We start from the raw sequence: 18,913 nt of genomic DNA on the forward strand, positions 1-18,913 counted from the left end.
AGCTATGCATTTTATCCATATGTCTATTCACTTTTTATAAAAAATTATTCAAAAACATCTTCAAACACAATGCCCAAGTTCAAACGCCTTGTTAAGGGATCGGTAAAAAGGGCATGTTTCATTACCGACAATGACAGAAGCAAACGAAAACGAGACATTATAAGCACAGACATGCAATTCACGCTCGAACTGCATCTTTTAAGCTTGAGACTAAAACAAAAAAAGAACTGATGCTTGAACTAGACAGCTGCAGCCAGGCTGCTACCAATTAACGAACCTTTTGCACTGCATCGACACGTGACACAATGTCAAGACAAATATAAACACACATCACAAGTCACTTCTTCTAAGTTCCGTATTTGATGCACTACCTGCACAAAGTGAAGCCGGCTTGCACCTGCCAGGGATTGCAAGACAGATGCTATTACAGGGAGCATTCCCACCTTAGCTGCCTCACTTTCTAGTGCATTGTCGATCATGTATGTTCTGTTTTAGTGCTGGGTTTTTGGTTGCTATCTTTGCATGTGGTCTTCTTGTACAACTTATTAATCACTTATTAGTGCTCCTTCTGTGCATATATACAGAGTTAAATTGTATAAAGCTTAAAACATTTCTATAATGTTTCGTTTCTATCTTTATGCACCTAGTGACACCTACTCACCATTGAAAAAAGTTAACCTGACAATTTTTAGTAAATAAATAAAGGAAAACATTTTGCCCCAGTAGTGAGCCAGACAAGAGAGCCCAGCAGGAGTGTTGTCAATTAGAAGGCTTGCATGTACTTCTTGAACATTGCAAGCCCATCGGTGCGCATGTTTGCACTCTCTCAAATCAAAAAAATACATTCGAGGGCTATTCCATACATGCAAGGATAAATATGGAGACCCTTTTAAGCTGACCTGCAAGGCACAGAGAGTTGAACTAGATGAGTAGAACAAAAACTCTCTGCTACTGGCTAAATGAGCATACAAAATAGTTTCACTTTTTTAACTAAGCGAGGTACAGGTGGCAGGTTAGCTTTTATTCCAAAACTTCGTATAAATGTTCAGTGCTTTTATATTGGCGGCATTTTTTACTCTATACGAAAATAGCAGTAGAAGTTCCAAAAACATCCTGACTGCAGACTGCAAACTTCTTGGAAATAAAAGGGCCTCCCAGGAACATCCAAGAACATATTCACATTCACTACAGGAATCTTGGGACAAGATGTGTTCAGAATTCAGTCGCATCATACTTGTAGTCTTTACTCAGGCAGTAGTACATCAGGCATGCCGTATGAAAGGAATAGCCTACCTTATAAAACTAATGGGTAATAATAACTTTCGACAGGGTTGTTCATCATTTGTCTCCTGCTCAGGAGCTATACGGTGCTGCTTTTCACTGTTTTCTCAAAGGGTCACAGCTTCGCGGCCTGTGTAATGTCACTGAATGCTTGAGTTTTTCTAGGCACAGAAATTCTGCTAAAGCAGCTAAAGCAGAAATGATTAACTTTTTACAGCAACAACTATACGAGAGACACTTTCATGTTCACAGCCTTTGCTGGCTAGGTGTACTACGCACTTTTATGTGACTTACTTGCTAAAATTTCAGGGGAAAACGGTCATAGATAATGCAGAACTACAACGCAAACAATGAGGGTCCAAAAGGTAACAAGCATTGTAAATACCGTGTCATCTTTTGCCACAACAAAAACAGGGGCAGTGCCTCATTAAAGCTTTAATTAGTTACCTTACAATGAAGCACTAATGAAAAAGAAAAACCCTCTCAGAACATTACACATAAATATCACATTTATTGCAAAAGTGTTTTATGAAAGTATGTCAGGTGATGAGATTTTAACGAAAGGGAAGCAGTCATTTATACATGAACAGCACAAAATCCATAAACGAAACAATTCTTCGAGCAGCTCGTTATCATTGTTACACTCAACCAAATTAACCCAACTTTTAATCAGCTCAAGCGGGCATTAACTGTTGTCTTTAACTGCAACATAGCAATCATGCCGTAAATTGAAATGAGCTGAGGTGGACGCGAAGTCACCCTTTTCGTTGATAGGATGCAAACCTATAACGTACGATTTATGCACCTATCGCTCAACCAACTGAGCTACGATGACAACTGATAGAGCACCAGATCGTAATCAGATGATTATGGGTCAACATTGCCCTTTAAATAATTTCAATTCGTCTCTATGCTCTCCTTGGCCCACAATGACAACAGTAGAGCAAAAAAGCGAAATGAGAGATCAAAACAAAGGCAGATAATGCTACTTAGAGGCACTGCTGGAGGAACGAAATAAAGAGAAGCAAAGGAAAGACTTTGTACTGTATTTTTCCACAGCTCTACAATCTATCACTGTCGCTGCTTTACGCAAAAACAAACGCATTTTTGCTTGGTTTTAGTTTCCCAGTGCACAGCTTGTTTCTCTACGCGGCCTCTGTCTGGCTCCCTTCACCTTGACTCGCTTCTTGTCGCATGCTTTTTTCCCACAGAGCTTCACACGTACAATAGATTATATGCCCGGCAGACAATGTGACAGATTTGAGCCAGCTAATGCTTCGCTCTTTCCATTGTTTGGCCTCTTCTATATGCGCTATTGGTCTATTAAGCTAAGTGTACCAGTAAGCCATGTCAGGAATGCCGCTTCCTAGCAAAGAATGTCAATACATCAGTTTTTAACATTCAACCGATTCTATGTTACGCCTGCCAATTTCTTAACTTTTGTTGCGCCACTTAATCCTTCGTTATTTCTGGTTGTACTTCCTATCTCTTGGTATCTATTGTGAACCTTTAACATTACCCATAATTATGCTTACATGGCCTTCCCATTTCCTCCATATTTTTTTTATTCCTTAAAAGATTCTTGCAGCACAAATTAAAGTGTTACTATCACTCTAAACCAAGTACTTGTTTCATTTTAAAGTGTACACTGAGAACTCTAATGTGACAAGTTTCACTAGCATTCTTTATTATTAGAGCAGAAAATCAAGGTTAAAGTTTCATTTTAAAATTTTGTGCTGACACCTCTGCGTGCGATGTCACTAACATCGAAATGTATTTTCATCTTTTCGTAACCTCAGCTTGATGAAATGTTCTGTATGCTAGGTCTATGGCACCCACAGATGACAATGTACTTCGTTTCCACTGATCAGAAACTACGTAGGGTGCAGTAAAGGCCCTCAAAACTTATGAAGTCGTGGTGTTTGCTGTGAGAATCTCAAGATGGCATCTCCAACCTAATTTTTTTTTTGTGCATTTTCTCCCTTACCAAGTGTCATCTCGCAGTAAAAGTGGTGTTTTTGGGACTGCGAAACCACACTTTACTGATACGTGAAGTATCATCTTTCCCTTTAGTGTCCCTTCATAAGCCTGTCATTTTCATCTCTTCTGAAACTGCGGACTGTACAGATATTGTTGCAAAAGTGGGAACACCAAAAACAGTCCTGTTATAATTTTATTTCAGCGGAAAAACCACCTTCATTTCGGCGACATGCAGTGGCTGTTCTTGCGATCGGAAGCGACACTTTATAATGTGGAACTGACGACAAAGGCTGCGCATCTTAAGTAGCTTGACACAAGAAGTTGCACGTGTTATTTAAGTGGTGCCAGCTAGGCCGCACTATTTTAACCGAAATATCATAAAAGCATCTTTATGTCTTTTCAGATAGAAAAAGGCTCATGTTATAGAATATGAACATTTGAAAACAATCGCAAGATAATGCTAGGAGCACTGTGCAATGAGTATGACCACTGCAGCCATCATGACGCGGGACTTCTGGTATGTCTCTAAAAGAGACACACATAGCTTGGAATCAGCCTTTGACATCTTAGCAAGGGTAAAATAGGAAGGGGAACATTTTTTCTCATCATTTGCAGGGGTTATCGAATTTTCATGCGCCAATTTTGATAATTCTTGTTGTGTTCATGTTGGTATTCGACACCACACTTCAGTGCTGCAGAATGCAGAAAACTCTGCAGAGTCCCTTTAAATATGTACAATGATATCAGTTACCTCTGTTATTTTCTATGATCTACACTGCTGTCTCTATATCTTTTCAAATTAGGCCCATCAGTTTTTCTTATGTCGCATGCTCTGTGGTTCTAAACTTTTCCTTGAGTTTTTTTGCTCCTCTCCAGGTTTCTATGTTTGATTATGTATGTGGGATGTCTCCCTAGCAGCGAAGACTAAAGCAGGAACTTAAAAAGGCACTTGAGCTTCGAGGACACTGGAGATTACTCTTCAAGAGTAAAATGTGATAGAGATGTGCAGGTATATGTCCCATGGTTGAAGACTGCATCGTGGAGCTTCTGTACAAGCACCTATAGTGCAGTTTCCCAAAGCTTTCCGCCCAAATCAAGGCGTGAAAAAGCTTGGCTCACAGGTGGAATCGTCAACACCCGGTGCCTCGATCGCGGCCGAATTCCGGCGAGCTCAGTCACAAAGAGTCCGAGGGTTGTTTTGGGTGCACGCCGGCCTTCTCGCCGGCCTCCTGGCTATTTTCTGCTACCACGCTCTCAATGTGTCGGTCGGAACACGGCAGGCGCGTCCGCAAATAAAGACGACGCAAATGACAACACGCGATGGCGCCTCGGTCATGTGTTGTGCGCGAACGCTGCCAAGGGAAACAAAACAAGCAGCTTGTCGCGCGCGGCGTGTCACCGAAACGATGTCACGGCACAAGATCAAGGCCGCGTTTGGTTCCTGTGCAAGTTACCTTCTGGCGATATACAACAGCGCCCAGGAAAAATCACGCGGAAGTGTATTCCGTTTTATTGGAACAGATAAACGTACGGGTGCCAGAAATCAAGCGCGTTCCGATGGGAAAATGCCGAGCGTATTGATGCGTGGGCAGCTGAAAACAAAACGTCATGACTTTTTGACAACATCGTTATGATACGTCCGATGTTCCGGCGGACTTCTCGGGCAACCACGCTCAGCTGAAGAACGCCCCAGGCGCCGGCTTTCTGTCGGCGAGCGCCTTGCATTTCGTGGCAGGAAGACATGAGCGGTGCACCGCGCCCTATGAATGGACGTGGTCGTCCCGACGCCGTCCGAATGCGAGCAGAAGGGTAACGATGAATTCACGGATATGAACGCGAGCTGATACGTTACGCAAACCGGCCAGTGCGCTTTCCCGCAAGGGTGACGCATCAAAGCAAGCCTGTACAGATTTTTTTATACCTTCTTTTATGTGTTTCCCTCTCCCTCTCTCGGGGCAAACCCGATTAGCCGAGTTGCTCCTTTCGTCAGACACGGTGCTTTCTTTTCTCAGACTACTCATTCCATCCTACGCGCCGAAGCGAAATCGGCAATCGAATTTTCGCAAAATCAGTACGCGTGTCTAGAAAGAACCAACGCCCGTTATAATTTAGGAACTCCTGATTTGGGTTGACTGCGGCAGGCGGGGACGGGCCATGCAGTGTGAATATAGAAAGCGCATCTGCGGGGAGCGCTCAGATCTACGGCTGCAGCGACAGAGACTCGCCGTACCCGCGCAGTCAAGCGCCGATGCGCACGCCCGTGCGTTTCGGGCAGGATTCGAAAGAAGAGCGCCCCTTTCATCAGGGCGAAATCGACTCGCACTGAGCCGCACACGGTTCGCCCTGCGCTGGCAGGTCATACGGACGCGGTTCCTCGGCTAAATACGGTCTCGGCTTGGCGCCTATCGGAAGGCACTCGCGCTGCAAATGCGGCTTTTCGAAACCGCAGCGCGCGCCGGGTCCGAGGAGGCGCATCAGCGGTGGATCCGGCGAAAGCGAAAGCTTCCTGCGCGCGCGCGATAGGATTTCGTATCCTTTCCGCTGGCCGCACGGGATGCAGCGCTCGCGACAAACAAGTTTACACGTACGCGACTATGCAAGTGAGGCTGCTGCGAAAATTAAAATATCGCCAAGCAGGCAGCGAGAGAGCTCCGAGTCCGAGCGACGGGAGCGAAAAAAAAAAAAAGAGCCGCCCGAGAGAAGAGCGAGGCACTCACGTTCCCAGCAGATCCTTGAACTCGTATTTATCCTCGACACTGACACCATCTTTGTCCTTCTTTCGTTGGGAATCCTTTTTGCCGAACAGCGGCATGTCGGTAGCACAGGGCAGCCGCGTCGAATTGCACCGAAAAACGAATCCGTACTCCTAAATAAAAGCCGCCGCTAAACACGCTACACCGGACGCCATGAGTACACTTTCCTAAAAGAGCGAGCGCCATTAGCCGTGACGTTGCGTGGAGCGCCCCCGACGACGTCACGGCAAAGCGTTGGTGACGTCGCCAGGCGCAGCGAGCTGCGGCTCGATAGTTTCAGTTTTGTTTTTGTTTTCTCCCACGCCGGGGAGACGGAGCGCCGCGCTGAGCGGCAAGTCGCGGTGCCGGCTGCTCTCCTCGGGGTTCCTTCGGTGGCCCCGTCTTTGGTCGGTGCATAGCAAGACGAACGGGGAAACGCTCGCAAGCAGAAAGCATAAGAAAAACCCCATTTCGGGGCCGGGAGTGAGAGCGCTGACGGATTTCTCTGTCGACGTGCATACAAAAGGCGGACTTATCGCGGGGGAATAGCGAAGCGCCGCCCGACATGCGGTGTGCAGCGTATTTCCGTCTGAATGGGCGTGGTTTTTGTGGCGCGTGTCATTCTCTATTTTGCCTTCCTCTCGGGCGTGGCTTTAGAGAATAGAAAATAATTTGAATATAATGAACCTTCAAAAGCGGGCACCAACACCTCGACCGCGCATACGCGAGGAGACGGTTGAATAAACAATGCGTCACTGCGGTGGCTCCTTACGGCATACACTGCTCATACACTGTGCATCCTCTTCGCCTCACCTTTGGGATTTGTTCCAGCACGAGTCCAAAATGAAATGCGAGCGTACGACGTGATGAAAAGAGGCCGACATACATTGTGTGTACCTACTTGGCCTCGGTAGAGTATTCTGTGCATGAACATTTGTGTGAAGGCCTCTGGTTGGAATTCCCTCGGATGGGCAAAAACTACTTCTCGACTGAAAAATAGAAGTATATAAGTCTCTGTCGCAGCCGAAGGGTACATAGTCCTGTAGTATCATATTTCTGCGTATTTCCCAACTGCAAATTCTACTCTTCCATCAGAAAGCGTTCATCACACCATAATTATTGCCAGGAGACGAACAACAACAACAACAACAACAAAAAATAACACGTGCTGGGGCGCTGTTTTTTACGCTTTGTTGCCTGTTGTTTGTTATGTTCATCCGTGGTTAATATCTCACTGTGGATCCCTTTACGTTCCCGTGAATACAAGCGCTTAAAATTACGCGTGCGTAAGACAAGGGCTGTAAACGGGATCTGTCGCCGTCATGATGATGATAACAATTATGAGCATTCCTTTCAAGCCAGGCTGGGGACCTCTACGTCATGCACTTTCTGGTATATTTGAGTAATAGCTGTACTAAACTATAGCATAAGCTATGCGTTTATTGTAACGTATACTGTTGCCGAGGGACAAAGTGCAACTACTGCGTGGTCAGTGCGGTAGCCAAGGATGGCCATGGTTGAAATTCATAATTTCTTTAGTGTATACTTCATCCCCACCCCCTCAAAGTTTTTTTTTTCAATTTTGCATGTTTATATATACATGCTATTTGCCGCGTTCAAACACGGGGGTTTCAGAGACCTAGAATGGGAAGAGTTCAGGGATATGAGTTAATGGAAGGTACCTTAGTAACTTGCGCTTCGCCGATGTCGTCGCATTGCTGAGTAACTCAAGATACGAATGGCAATGCATGAATACTGAATTAGAGAAGAGGAGTACAAAGGTAGATCTTAAAATAATCTGCAGAAAACAAAGTAATGCACAACGACCTCGGAGGAGAACACCACTTCGAGATAGGTAGCAGTGCACTTGGAGTTGTAGAAGGGTGTGTCTACTTAGAATAGTAATCGCGAAGCCGAACCACGGGAATGAAGTAACTCGGAGGGTAAGAATAGGGCGGATCACATGCGGGAAGCATTCACAAATCATGAATGGTGGATTGTTACTATCCCTCAAGAGGGAGGTATATAACAGCTGCATCTTGCCAAAACTTACCCACGAAGCAGAAACCTGTAGGGTTAAAAAGAGGGCTCAATTTAAGTTGTGGACGACGCAGTGAGCAATGGAAAGGAAAATGATAGGTGTAACACTAAGGACAGGAAGAGAGCAGAGGGGTTCAGGGAACAAACAGGTGATGGGAGGCATCATAGTCGAAATCAAGAAGAAATGCTCATGGGCAGGACACGTAGCGCGAATGCAAGATAACAGCTGGTCATTAAGGATCGCAAACTAGATTTCAAGAGAAGGGCAAACAGGTGAAGGGGAGACAGAAAATTAGTTGGGCAGATAGGATAAGGAAGTTTGTGGGTAAAAAGCGGCAGCAGCAAGCACAGGACCGAGTTGACAGGCCAAACATGAGAAAGACCTGAGTCCTATTGTAGGCGTAGTAAAGCTGACGCTGACGGTGATATATCTACCAACAAAATTTGCTTGAATCAAGCATGGTAAATCATCAGTGGCCAAGTTGTCCATGCTTGGAAAGTCATTGGTGGCCAATGGAGGTATGTGCTTAGCAAGTGTGATAAGCCTACCATTGGCCAAGCAAAGGAAGACCGTGCTTGACAAATCATTCTTATGTGGTTATAAAAGGGAAAAGAAGAGAAAAGTGAGCCCCGTAACTGTCTGCATCTGGTGGTATATATATATATATATATATATATATATATATATATATATATATATATATATATATATATATATATATATATATATATATATATATATATATATATATATGAGAGAGAGGCGCAGGGACAGGGAGCGACGGAAGTAAAGAGAAGATAGGAAAGATGAACGAACGCGGTCGCAGGAGTCCGAGGACGGGGCACCACTGGCGAAAGTTCTTGTCGGCAACAGGAAATGGCATAGGGCTTATCCAGCCGACCAGAGCTACGCTGTCTTCGTTGTTGGGGACTGGCGTCAGGAGGTGGCGTAGGACCAACCCAGTCGGCCAGAGCTGCACTGTCGTCGGAGATCGCGAGGGCACAACCGGTCGGCACGGAATCCACCGAGCGAGTCCACAAATAACGGGAAAAACCTTTTTCCGTGGTTGGCACTGTATTGAAACACCATGCAATAGACAAGCATGTTCTTGGCGTAGGAGCCAATCATTTTGGCCAATGCAATTTGTGGCCCATTTTAGTTTATTTTTTTGTCCTGGCTAAAATTTGATGCTGTTAAGGCTGAAGGAGGAAGTTGCTGATGGCATCCCACCGCTGCCACCAGTTGTAAAGGGTCGAGGGAGGAAGTTGATGATGGCATCCCACCGCTGCCACCAGTTGTTGCGAATGGGGGTCTACCCGGTCTCTTGAGGTAGCGTGGTGTAACCGGGTGGAGGAAACGAACGTTGACAAGAAGAGGATACGAAAAACAAACAGGTTTATGGCACTATTTACACATATTTACAGCAAAGAAAGGTTAGGGGTTTCCCAAGCCACGAGCGTGGTGGTTGAACGGTACATAGTTCAGAGCCTCCCCAGTAGACCAGCTTACGCACAATGGCGTCTGCCCAGACGAATTGCCGGGCCAAACGTAACAATGCCCGGCTACATTTTTTTAGATTTTCTCATGGCCCCCTCACACACTCACATAAGCCATGAGACAAATATTCCCGGTGTTTCAGGTTTATTTCACACAGAATATATAAAAATAAATATGTCATTTACCCATTATTTCCCGAATTCTTGCAATTCTGGTGCGTTGCTGGGCTTCTGTCGGAGTATTCTATCATAGTGACATGCCTTTACCTAGGTGCCCATTCTTGGTCTGAAGCGTCCGAAACGGCAGAATCAGCTTTGTTGAACAAGGTAAGCCTTTAACTTTTAAAATAAGAAACCAAATCATGAGCTCCCCTTCTTTAAAAAGCAGTCGCTTAGGCAATCGCTTTCACCAATGTTCAACAAAACACACAGCGGGAACACTTGTTGGGAGGCTAATTGGGAGGCATGATTATCAGGATGACAGCACCTGCACAGACAAAAAAAAAAGGTTGTTGGTCGAGTATGATACATTTCTTTTTTTACTTTCAACTACAAGTTTATTACTGGAGCAGCATGTATAGTCATGCTAGAACTCCATCAATACAAAAGAAACGATGAAGAAAAACAAGTAAAAAAATTCTAACACTCGCACAAAAGATCTTTTTTAGATCATATATTCTCTCAAATGAGAAAAGGTAATTTTTTTCTGATTGCATTATGGAAGCAGCATCAGCGCACAAGCACTGTATACTGTTTTTCCCCCTTATGTGTGTAATTTATATTTGTGTACACTGCTTAGTCATTGCACCTTCATTTACTAAAATTACTTTTTGTGTCGTGCAGATTCTGTTGTTTGTTTATTTGTTTACAGTTCTGCCGTTTAGCTGTGCAGCTGACTGTTAAACAATAAAATTGGTTATGTGCTCTGCATGGTTCTCAGCTCCAACAAATTGGAAAGCTGATACCGAAAAAAAAATAGTTCAGATTATAGAACAATGGAAGTGGCGAACATATAACATGGCAGTGAAACTATTTCATGGCTCATTTTTGCTCCAGATTGCATAAGTTGATTTTATTCAGGGAGGCAGCACATATAAACTAAAAAAAAATGTATCAGTAGGTCAAGTTTCTTGAGAAACATCAGTGATGCAGTATGTAAATCGTTCTGGTTCTAGTGTATCATTTTATAAAGAAATGCAACCAAAATATTACAGCATAGAGAAGACTGCATAGCTAAAAGTTATGATGAGGATGTTGCCTATAAAACTTGCGGAGGTTAGAGCTTGGGCAAGTTCACATACAAAAAAAAAAAAAAAAGCCCAGTGCGGAAACGTCAGGAAAGAAAAGGAGGAGACAAAACAGAGCGCTGACTTGCACACATTTGTGTCACGGCAGACAAACCACACGTGACTGCCACACAATCAAAAATGTCGCTCTAACGTCATCACCGTATCACCACTCTGTCTCGCAACGCATGCGTTCGTCTCAAAGATAAATAAGTCAATCTCTTTTTGAGAAAGGGTAGTGGACGCTCTGCTAACGCATTACTATTTAAAGCGTGCGGTTTCATCCGCTTCAATTATTCTCCTTTTTTTCCCCTTCTTTGTGCCTAGCAAGGACCTTATAGTGACGCGAAACTTCGATGTGCATGCAGCCACAATCTCTACAGTGAATGCCAAGGTGGCCACTAATAGTGCTTATATACTCATGCTTCTTCAACCTCATGTTTACGCACCTTCCTGTTTGTCCCACGTACCTTTTGCCACAGGACAGCGGGATCGAATCTACACTAATTTTTGTCCATTGTACGAAGCTATATGTGTTTTTTTTTTTATTTACCGTGATGAGCTGCTGCTTGCTAGCGGGTTTGTTTACTCGCGCACGCATGGATTACAGCTTTTTCGGCGAGGCGAATCCAGCAGGCCCGGGAAGCGGTGGAAAGGCTAAACCTTACGGCGATCACCCGGGTGGCCTAGGTCCGGCCGCTAATCTGCAGGTTTTAGATAAAGTTCTCTCCATTCCATTTCATTCCATAGCACTCAGATGTTGGTATCCTTCCCCATATTTTGCAAGTTATGTGTGACCCCATGCATATACGGTACTATAGAGTAAACTTTAGATTTTTGTTGCAATCCGACACTGATTGACGCTCCTGGGTATTCTTCAATTTTTTCCGAAGAGATTCTGTGACAAGAACTAGCAGATGTAGATGGATAACCTGCCGCTTTAAAGCATTCTAGCTGTTTGCTGAAGCTCTCTGTAATTAAGTGGCAACGCGACCTTTTTAGGGCACTAATAAAGCACGTTGTGGTAATAGATCTCTTCACCAACCTAGAATGGCAGGAATCAAAAGGTAGCAAGCGCTTGCTGGCGCAAGCCATTGCTACCTTCACATTCGATTGAACTCCACCACAAGTTGTTTCACATCTACTCAAGGAGGTTTAATTAATTTAGTTAGTGATGTCTGAGCCTCGCTTCTTGCCAATGCACCCATATGCCATTTTAAGTAAGCCTGTGCAAGCCTTTGACAAACTAAGCGCTCATTCGCTCCTCTCATGGATCAACGGAATGTCGTCGTATAGGCGAACGGCCGTCCATCGCTTCGCGCTCTTCGTGCAGCCGCCGATGCCTTTCCCGTTCCGTTCTTTCGCTGTGCACACTCGGAGTCTTCGGCTCGCTGATGGCACTCCTGGGTATTATTTGTATTTGGGCTGACTGTTGCATTATTCATTGTCAGTAGACCCAGTGGTCAATAGTGGTACTTGCCCGAATTCTGCCGAGGCGCACCCGTTTCTATAATGCCAATAGTTTTTGGGTACCGGTAAATGAGGATTCATTTGCTGAGTACAGGGGCGGTGCTAGCAGGGCGTTGGAGATACCCCGCTATACTGGGTGGGGGCACTGCGGGGGCTCGAGACCTCCCAGAATTTTCGTCTGCTATGTCCTTTTCCCCATAAGAAAACATACTCACAATAAAATACGTGACAGAGACAATGAACTTTATTCGATCCTAGGGAGTTACTGATAGAACGCCCTGGTTCCTTGCCCTTCTAGACCAACTCACTACTAATGGTCCCCCCCCCCCCCCCCCCGTGAAAAAATCCTGGTGCCACCCTTTTTGCTAAACGATTTCGCTGTTAAAATTATCACGTGCTGATGAAAATAGTTGAAGTTGCGGATGCCTGTTGGCAAGATAGGAGCCAAGTAGGTCGGTGAATTGAGCAGGATGACGGCCTTTCATAGCTTCGTCTTTCACTATGTGCCTGAATGAACGAAAGGATAGAGAGATATAGCGAAAATGGGTTGTCCTTGTCTATACGGTGACGTGAGACAACAAATGCCCGAGAGAAACGTGCAATCAAACAACTGCAAACATGCCACAGTCTATTCTAGGGAAGTCGATGAGCTGTCCGTGAACACTATAGTACCAGATGTTCTGTACTAGTACTATTTTGCAGTAGCATGGTGAACTGTTTAGAAAAAGAGGTTAACGATTTAGAGCGTTCGGTACTCTACTATGGGGGAGCTATAAGCCGTCCCGTGGGCCTCACACTTGATGAGGCTGCATCGACAAAAATTACGCCTGATCCTGGCCTATATTGTAACGACGCAGGGCCCACCCTGCCTTCGTGACGCCAACTGCCGCCGAGAGGGCAATAACAATCCTATGCACATTAAATGTATCAAGCTAAAAGCACAGTGAATCACCAGCTCCCTTCTTTTACAACCACCTCAGTAACACAGGCTTTGTTAACAATTTTCTTTCATGAAGTGTTCAATATTGATCACAGCTAAGGATCAAACAGGATTCCCCCGCCAGCAACCCGGCGGAAAAGTCGAATACGCGCCATATCGATTCACAGGGACACGCGAGTTTGAATAATTAGAAAGGTGGAACTCGACTTTCGTGGTGAGTGTATTCTTGTATACCTGAGCCGTGGGTGGTTTCCGTATTCGTGAAACTAAAACGCACGCTCCAAACAGACGGGCGGCCGCCCTCGCAGACAAAACGTGGGCGCCAATGCCAGACACATATTGGAGCCGTGCGGTTAATAATAGCCTCAATTAGGGAGCTAAACGGGGAACCTGGTGGGTGAAAGGTTAAGGAACGGGCGAGCACGAGAGATGATTGAGCGAAGAGGCTCTGGAAAGTTTCATGCTACGGTTCGATGCCGAAGCTGCTGCGTATGAGGAAGCGTTGATAATACACGTACAAAAAGACAGAAAGAAAGAAAGATAGATAGCTAGAAAGAAAGAATGTGATGGAGAGGCGGGCCTTGAAATACATCACGAATAAGAAAGCAAGAAAAAGAAAATAGAGTGAGAAACGTCTGTGTTAGCGTCCGCGTATGTACACTTTAAGCATACGAAATCTTAGACTTTTTATCTTAAGTAACCATGCACGACATTGGTGTGAAGTATGGTGGCAGATGAAGTAACTGGCAATAATAACAAGTTATGAAGTATTGATTCAAGCAAGGTGGGCTCGAAGACATAAGTATTCTGAACACGGGCCATTCCTGGCGTTGAAGTTTAAACAAGTGGTCTTCTCTTCAAGGCAGCATGTTTCTGCAGGTTTTCTGAATATTTATTAAATTGTTTTAAAGGAAAGAACCAGTCAGTGAACCGATGATCGTTGTTGATATATGGCGTTTTAAGTTTCAAAACCACGATGTGGGTATTGATTGATTGATTTGTGGGGTTTAACGTCCCAAAACCACCGTATGATTATGAGTGACGCCGTAGTGGAGGGCTCCGCAAATTTCGACCACCTGGGGTTCTTTAACGTGCACCCAAATCTGAGTACACGGGCCTACAAGATTTACGCCTCCATCGGAAATGCAGCCGCCACAGACGATGTGGGTATCAGTGGCGGCGTTGAGCAGGGAGGGCTTTGGAACTTTAGATCATTTGGTGTTTTTTAACAGGCACTATAATATCGCACACTACACGGGCTTCTACCATTTCCCGTCCATCGAAATGCGGCTGCCTGTGCCGGTATCGAAGCTGTGACCGTCCGGCCAGTAACCGCAGCACATCAACCATTGCTCCACCACGGCGGATGACAGTTGCATTCAAGAGTCACACCACATACATACGTGATATTGGAGCACAAGTTTGAGAAGGATCAACTAAATGTTAGCATACTTATTGAAGTGTAATCGAATTCGTTCACTTAAAGAGAAGACGGTTTTCGTGTGAGCAGCTGGCACCGTTACGGCATGCCTGGCTCAGTACCGGCACCTCACTTGCTTCTCTTAATAAAGATGGATGGCTTTGTTTTCTATGTGGTCAGAATGATGAATGAAAAAATTTTATTAAATGTCTGGCAGTTCATAACGATGTTTAAGGGGCAAAGCTCCTTACGCCGTGGGTTGTACGTCCCGTGCTTGTAGCAGTAGCCCTCTCTCGTTTAGTTCTTAGAATGTTTGCTGGATGACGGTTTTTGTATATGGTGAATATATAATGAAAAGATGGGACATGGCGGTACTACTGTGTCACTAGATGAACGGACGGATGGTCGGACGGACAGACGGATAGACGGATAAACAGACGGACGGACGGATGGACGGATGAATGGACCGATGGATGGACGCATGGACGGGTGGGCGCAAGAAAGAACGGACGGATGATTCGCCCCACTGATCATCATTCACTCCGGGGATATGCAGATTTTTTTGTGTGTGTGTCGGGTAACTGTGGCCATAACTAGCAAATCTAATTGCGGTATAAAAATAATATTGACAAGATGAATTACCCACCTGTTATCTCGTTTATACATGAGCTTTTGGCGTGATTTTGGACTACAATGCTTACAAGCTCTGTAAATAAAAATATTTGAAAGATAACTCCGTAATGATTTCGGTTGATAAGGAGTCGTTTTTTTTTATTCCCATGGTAACTGTATAAAATCTGCAGCCGCATTTTTGCCGTCGGCGCCGCCGTCAGGCTTCCCATAAAGTTTTGTGGATATCATCACCCCACGCGTGGTATGTTTTATGTGGAAGTTGAGGCGGGCAAGGGCGATCGATGGGCGCGGCTCAAGCAGGAATAAAACGAACTGGCCTTCACACAGAAGGCGCATGGAGCAGTTCCGTGGGGGGATTGGGGAGGTTGCCTGGCTCTGGCGGGAAAACGTGAACATTGAACGGCTGGATGTGGCCACCCTGCACGCCGTATCTTAAGAGAGGGCCTGCAGACGGCTCACACCTTTGCCGTCATAAACTTTGCGTTGAAGCTATAAAACAGCACGAAGGACGCTTCGTTCACTGCTGCAGTCATGTTTCCTACTTCACTGTTTTGCTCAGTTAAGCCACATTCAATGCTAAAACAGTGAGCTGCTGGTCTTGCTTCGTGTGACATTACAGTTTGCTGCTAGTGCATTCGTTGCTTTGTTCTCTAGGCGAAAGAGTACTTTTCTATTACCTTAATTCTATGATTTTTCCGGATAAAAAAAAAATGATGTTCCGCATATGTGAAATAATACATTTCACTCTCAGCGCCACTGTCTTTCGCAGATTTTTCGCAGTTTATGGGAGTAAGAAAATAACCTATGCAAACGAAAAAGATGACAGATTTGTTTTCACCTCAGTAGATTTCAGCTTGAAGGGGAAACCTAGCAATTCTTTATGCATTCAGTTCATTTGATTATATTGTGCTTATCTGTGGAAATGATTAATGATTGATTTGTGGGGTTTAACGTCCCAAAACCACTATATGATTATGAGAGACGCCGTAGTGGAGGGCTCCGGAAATTTTGACCACCTGGGGTTCTTTAACGTGCACCCAAATCTGAGCACACGGGCCTCGACATTTCCGCCTCCATCGGAAATGCAGCCGCCGCAGCCGGGATTTGAACCCGCGACCTGCGGGTCAGCAGCCGAGTACCTTAGCCACTAGACCACCGCGGCGGGGCTGTGGAAATGATTATACAAAAGAGTAGCAGCAGTAGCCGCATTTAGGAGACCGCAACAAGAAAGGAAGAAAGGAAGGCGCCAGTTTGGTCAAAGCTAATCCGAGACCCCTATCCTGTATTGCGTGCCTCAGAACCTCGTTGTGGTTCTGACGCCTAAAAAACATAAAAAACAATGTAAATATTCTCTTCCTAATTTACTTAATTCATTATTATACTGTCTCGTCACTGCGGTAGATAAAGCAGCGAAAGAATGGCTGGCGCCGTATTCTCACGGACAGCGCCGCCACGCTAGCCTCCGTTCCTCATTCCATCTCTCTCTTCTAGATTTGCACATTCGGGTGTGATGCTAGTGGAAATGGCGCGTTGCGTCAGAAAAGCGAAACGCACCACTTCCCCAACGATCTTTTATTTTATTATTTTCCTTGGTGCGCGCGCCTTCCATATTACCTGTACCTCGTCTCGTCCGCAGTCGTGGGCATATGAGCGTACAACCCCCACCCCTCCCAAATCCTGCGCACCCGGCACCGTTATCATCGCCGCTAGCCGCGGTGGTCACGGCTGTGCTTTTTAGCCGGAGCGGATAGACTGGCGTTAGTGCTTCGTTTCCTGGAAGCGTCGAAATACCGCAGAAGTTAATCATCGTCCTCTCTTTCTCTCTTTTGCAACGCATCTCTCTCTGTAGCCGCACACTTTCCCCCTCTTCCTCTTCTCTCTCTCAATGGCCACGAGACCCCTTCCTGCCTGTCGACTGTACTTCTGGCAAGTAGTGACCTAAAGCACTGCAAGTTGCAACACTAGTCCACTGTTTCCCTTCTTTCTTTTTTCTTTATTCCTTTCTCTCTTTCTTTTCTTTCTTTTTTCATTCTTTTATTCTTCTTGTTCGTGCTGCAGACGTTATTTGCTAACTCTTTGTTCAGTGACTAAGTACTTACTAAGCCTCCAGCGGCCACAATCGATTCCACTGTTACCTTTTTGTTTTTCTTTTTGTCGATGTCGTGTGGTCTCGCCGTTCCATGGCGACAGGTATTTCGCGCCCATAAATTACCTGCGCCCATATCGTCGTCCAGCTTTCACGCACTTCGCTTTTGGCTGTCTTGCTCGCTTGTTGCCTTTCTGTGTTTTTTTTTTAAACTCCGCACCGAATCACGCTTCTTTTTTCTTTCCTGTCTCTACATACCACGAAGATGTTTTTGTCTTCACGCGTACCTCTTCAAAACCAAGTCGTTTGTTTCATTGATCGTATAGCAGGCGATAAATTACCGCGGGTATCGGGGAGGAATTTTCCCTGCGTTGTTCTCTCCCGCTCTTTCGATAAAATCTAATAGAGCGAGATAACTTTTCGCGACGAGCTTGAAATCATATGTATAGAGCGTGTTTATCAGCTTGATTGTCGCTGATAAAATGTAGTGGTATGCGCACTAACTCGGATCACCCAGTGAAAAGAAGAAATCGGGCACAGCTGTAATAATAGTAAGTGGGGTTTTACGTCCCCAAACGAAAATTTGATTATGAGGGACGCCGTCGAGGAGGGCAATCATCTGGTGTCCGTAAGGAAATTTCGATCATCTGGTGTTCTTTAATGCGCACTGACATCTCACAGTGAGCGGGCCTTCGACATTGCCTCTATCTGAATGCGGCCTCCACGGTTGGGATCGAACCCACGTCCTTCGGGCCAGCAGCTGAGAATAGCAGCCGCTGCAACACCGCTGCGGATTGTAGGCGACTGTAATCTTTGGCCTAGGTCTCTAAAGACCCTAGCACGTCGGCATTCCTGTACCCTAGTGCATTCCTTCAGGTTATAACCTCGCGTTTCGTACAGCTGCGGAAGCGGATCACCGAGGCCACTTAGAAAGAAGTGCATGGTTATAATGAGTTCCACCAGGTGGCGCCACGATCCCAGCCATTCGCAAAAATACACTGGTTGTTCAATAGCCTCATCGAATTTCTAATAATTATACTGATAGCGTAATGGTCATCATCTTACGATAGCTTATGCTCTGATTATGATGTGTATTCAGTATAACTCTTAACTTAAAAGGACCGGGACACGCACTTCCAACTCGTTCTCTGTGCTGTGAGGGACCGCCTCGGTGGAACATTGGCTATGGTGCTCGGCTGCTGAGTCCCGTGTACTGTGGGATGTCAGTCAACTTCAGGGCATTTGGTCGAGAATATAGTTTATAACGAGCACTTATAGGTGAGTGGCCTCGCCCCGCCGCGGTGGTCTAGTGGCTAAGGTACTCGGCTGCTGACCCGCAGGGCGCGGGTTTGAATCCCGGCTGTGGCGGCTGCAATTCCGATGGAGGCGGAAATGTTGTAGGCCCGTGTGCTCAGATTTGGGTGCACGTTAAAGAACCCCAGGTGGTCTAAATTTCCGGAGCCCTCCACTACGGCGTCTCTCATAATCATATGGTGGTTTTGGGACGTTAAACCCCACAAATCAATCAATCAATAGGTGAGTGGCCTC

The 18,913-nt window shown here is 45.4% G+C and overlaps 2 protein-coding genes across 2 annotated transcripts in view; one reads left to right on the plus strand and one right to left on the minus strand.

Annotated features, from left to right (window-relative positions):
- Positions 1–6,201, minus strand: part of CaMKI (Calcium/calmodulin-dependent protein kinase I) — a 57,098-nt gene extending 50,897 nt beyond the window's left edge. Inside the window, exon 1 of the mRNA XM_037415904.2 lies at positions 5,979–6,201. Within this exon, the coding sequence (XP_037271801.1) occupies positions 5,979–6,073 (95 nt within the window). The 5' untranslated portion in view covers positions 6,074–6,201. The remainder of the gene's footprint in view (positions 1–5,978) is intronic.
- LOC142771803 (uncharacterized) overlaps positions 1–18,913 on the plus strand; it is a 479,046-nt gene that overhangs the window by 91,709 nt on the left and 368,424 nt on the right. The gene's annotated exons all lie outside the window — the stretch shown is intronic.

Source organism: Rhipicephalus microplus, chromosome 9, assembly GCF_043290135.1.
Source record: "Rhipicephalus microplus isolate Deutch F79 chromosome 9, USDA_Rmic, whole genome shotgun sequence".
Lineage (NCBI taxonomy): Eukaryota > Metazoa > Arthropoda > Arachnida > Ixodida > Ixodidae > Rhipicephalus > Rhipicephalus microplus.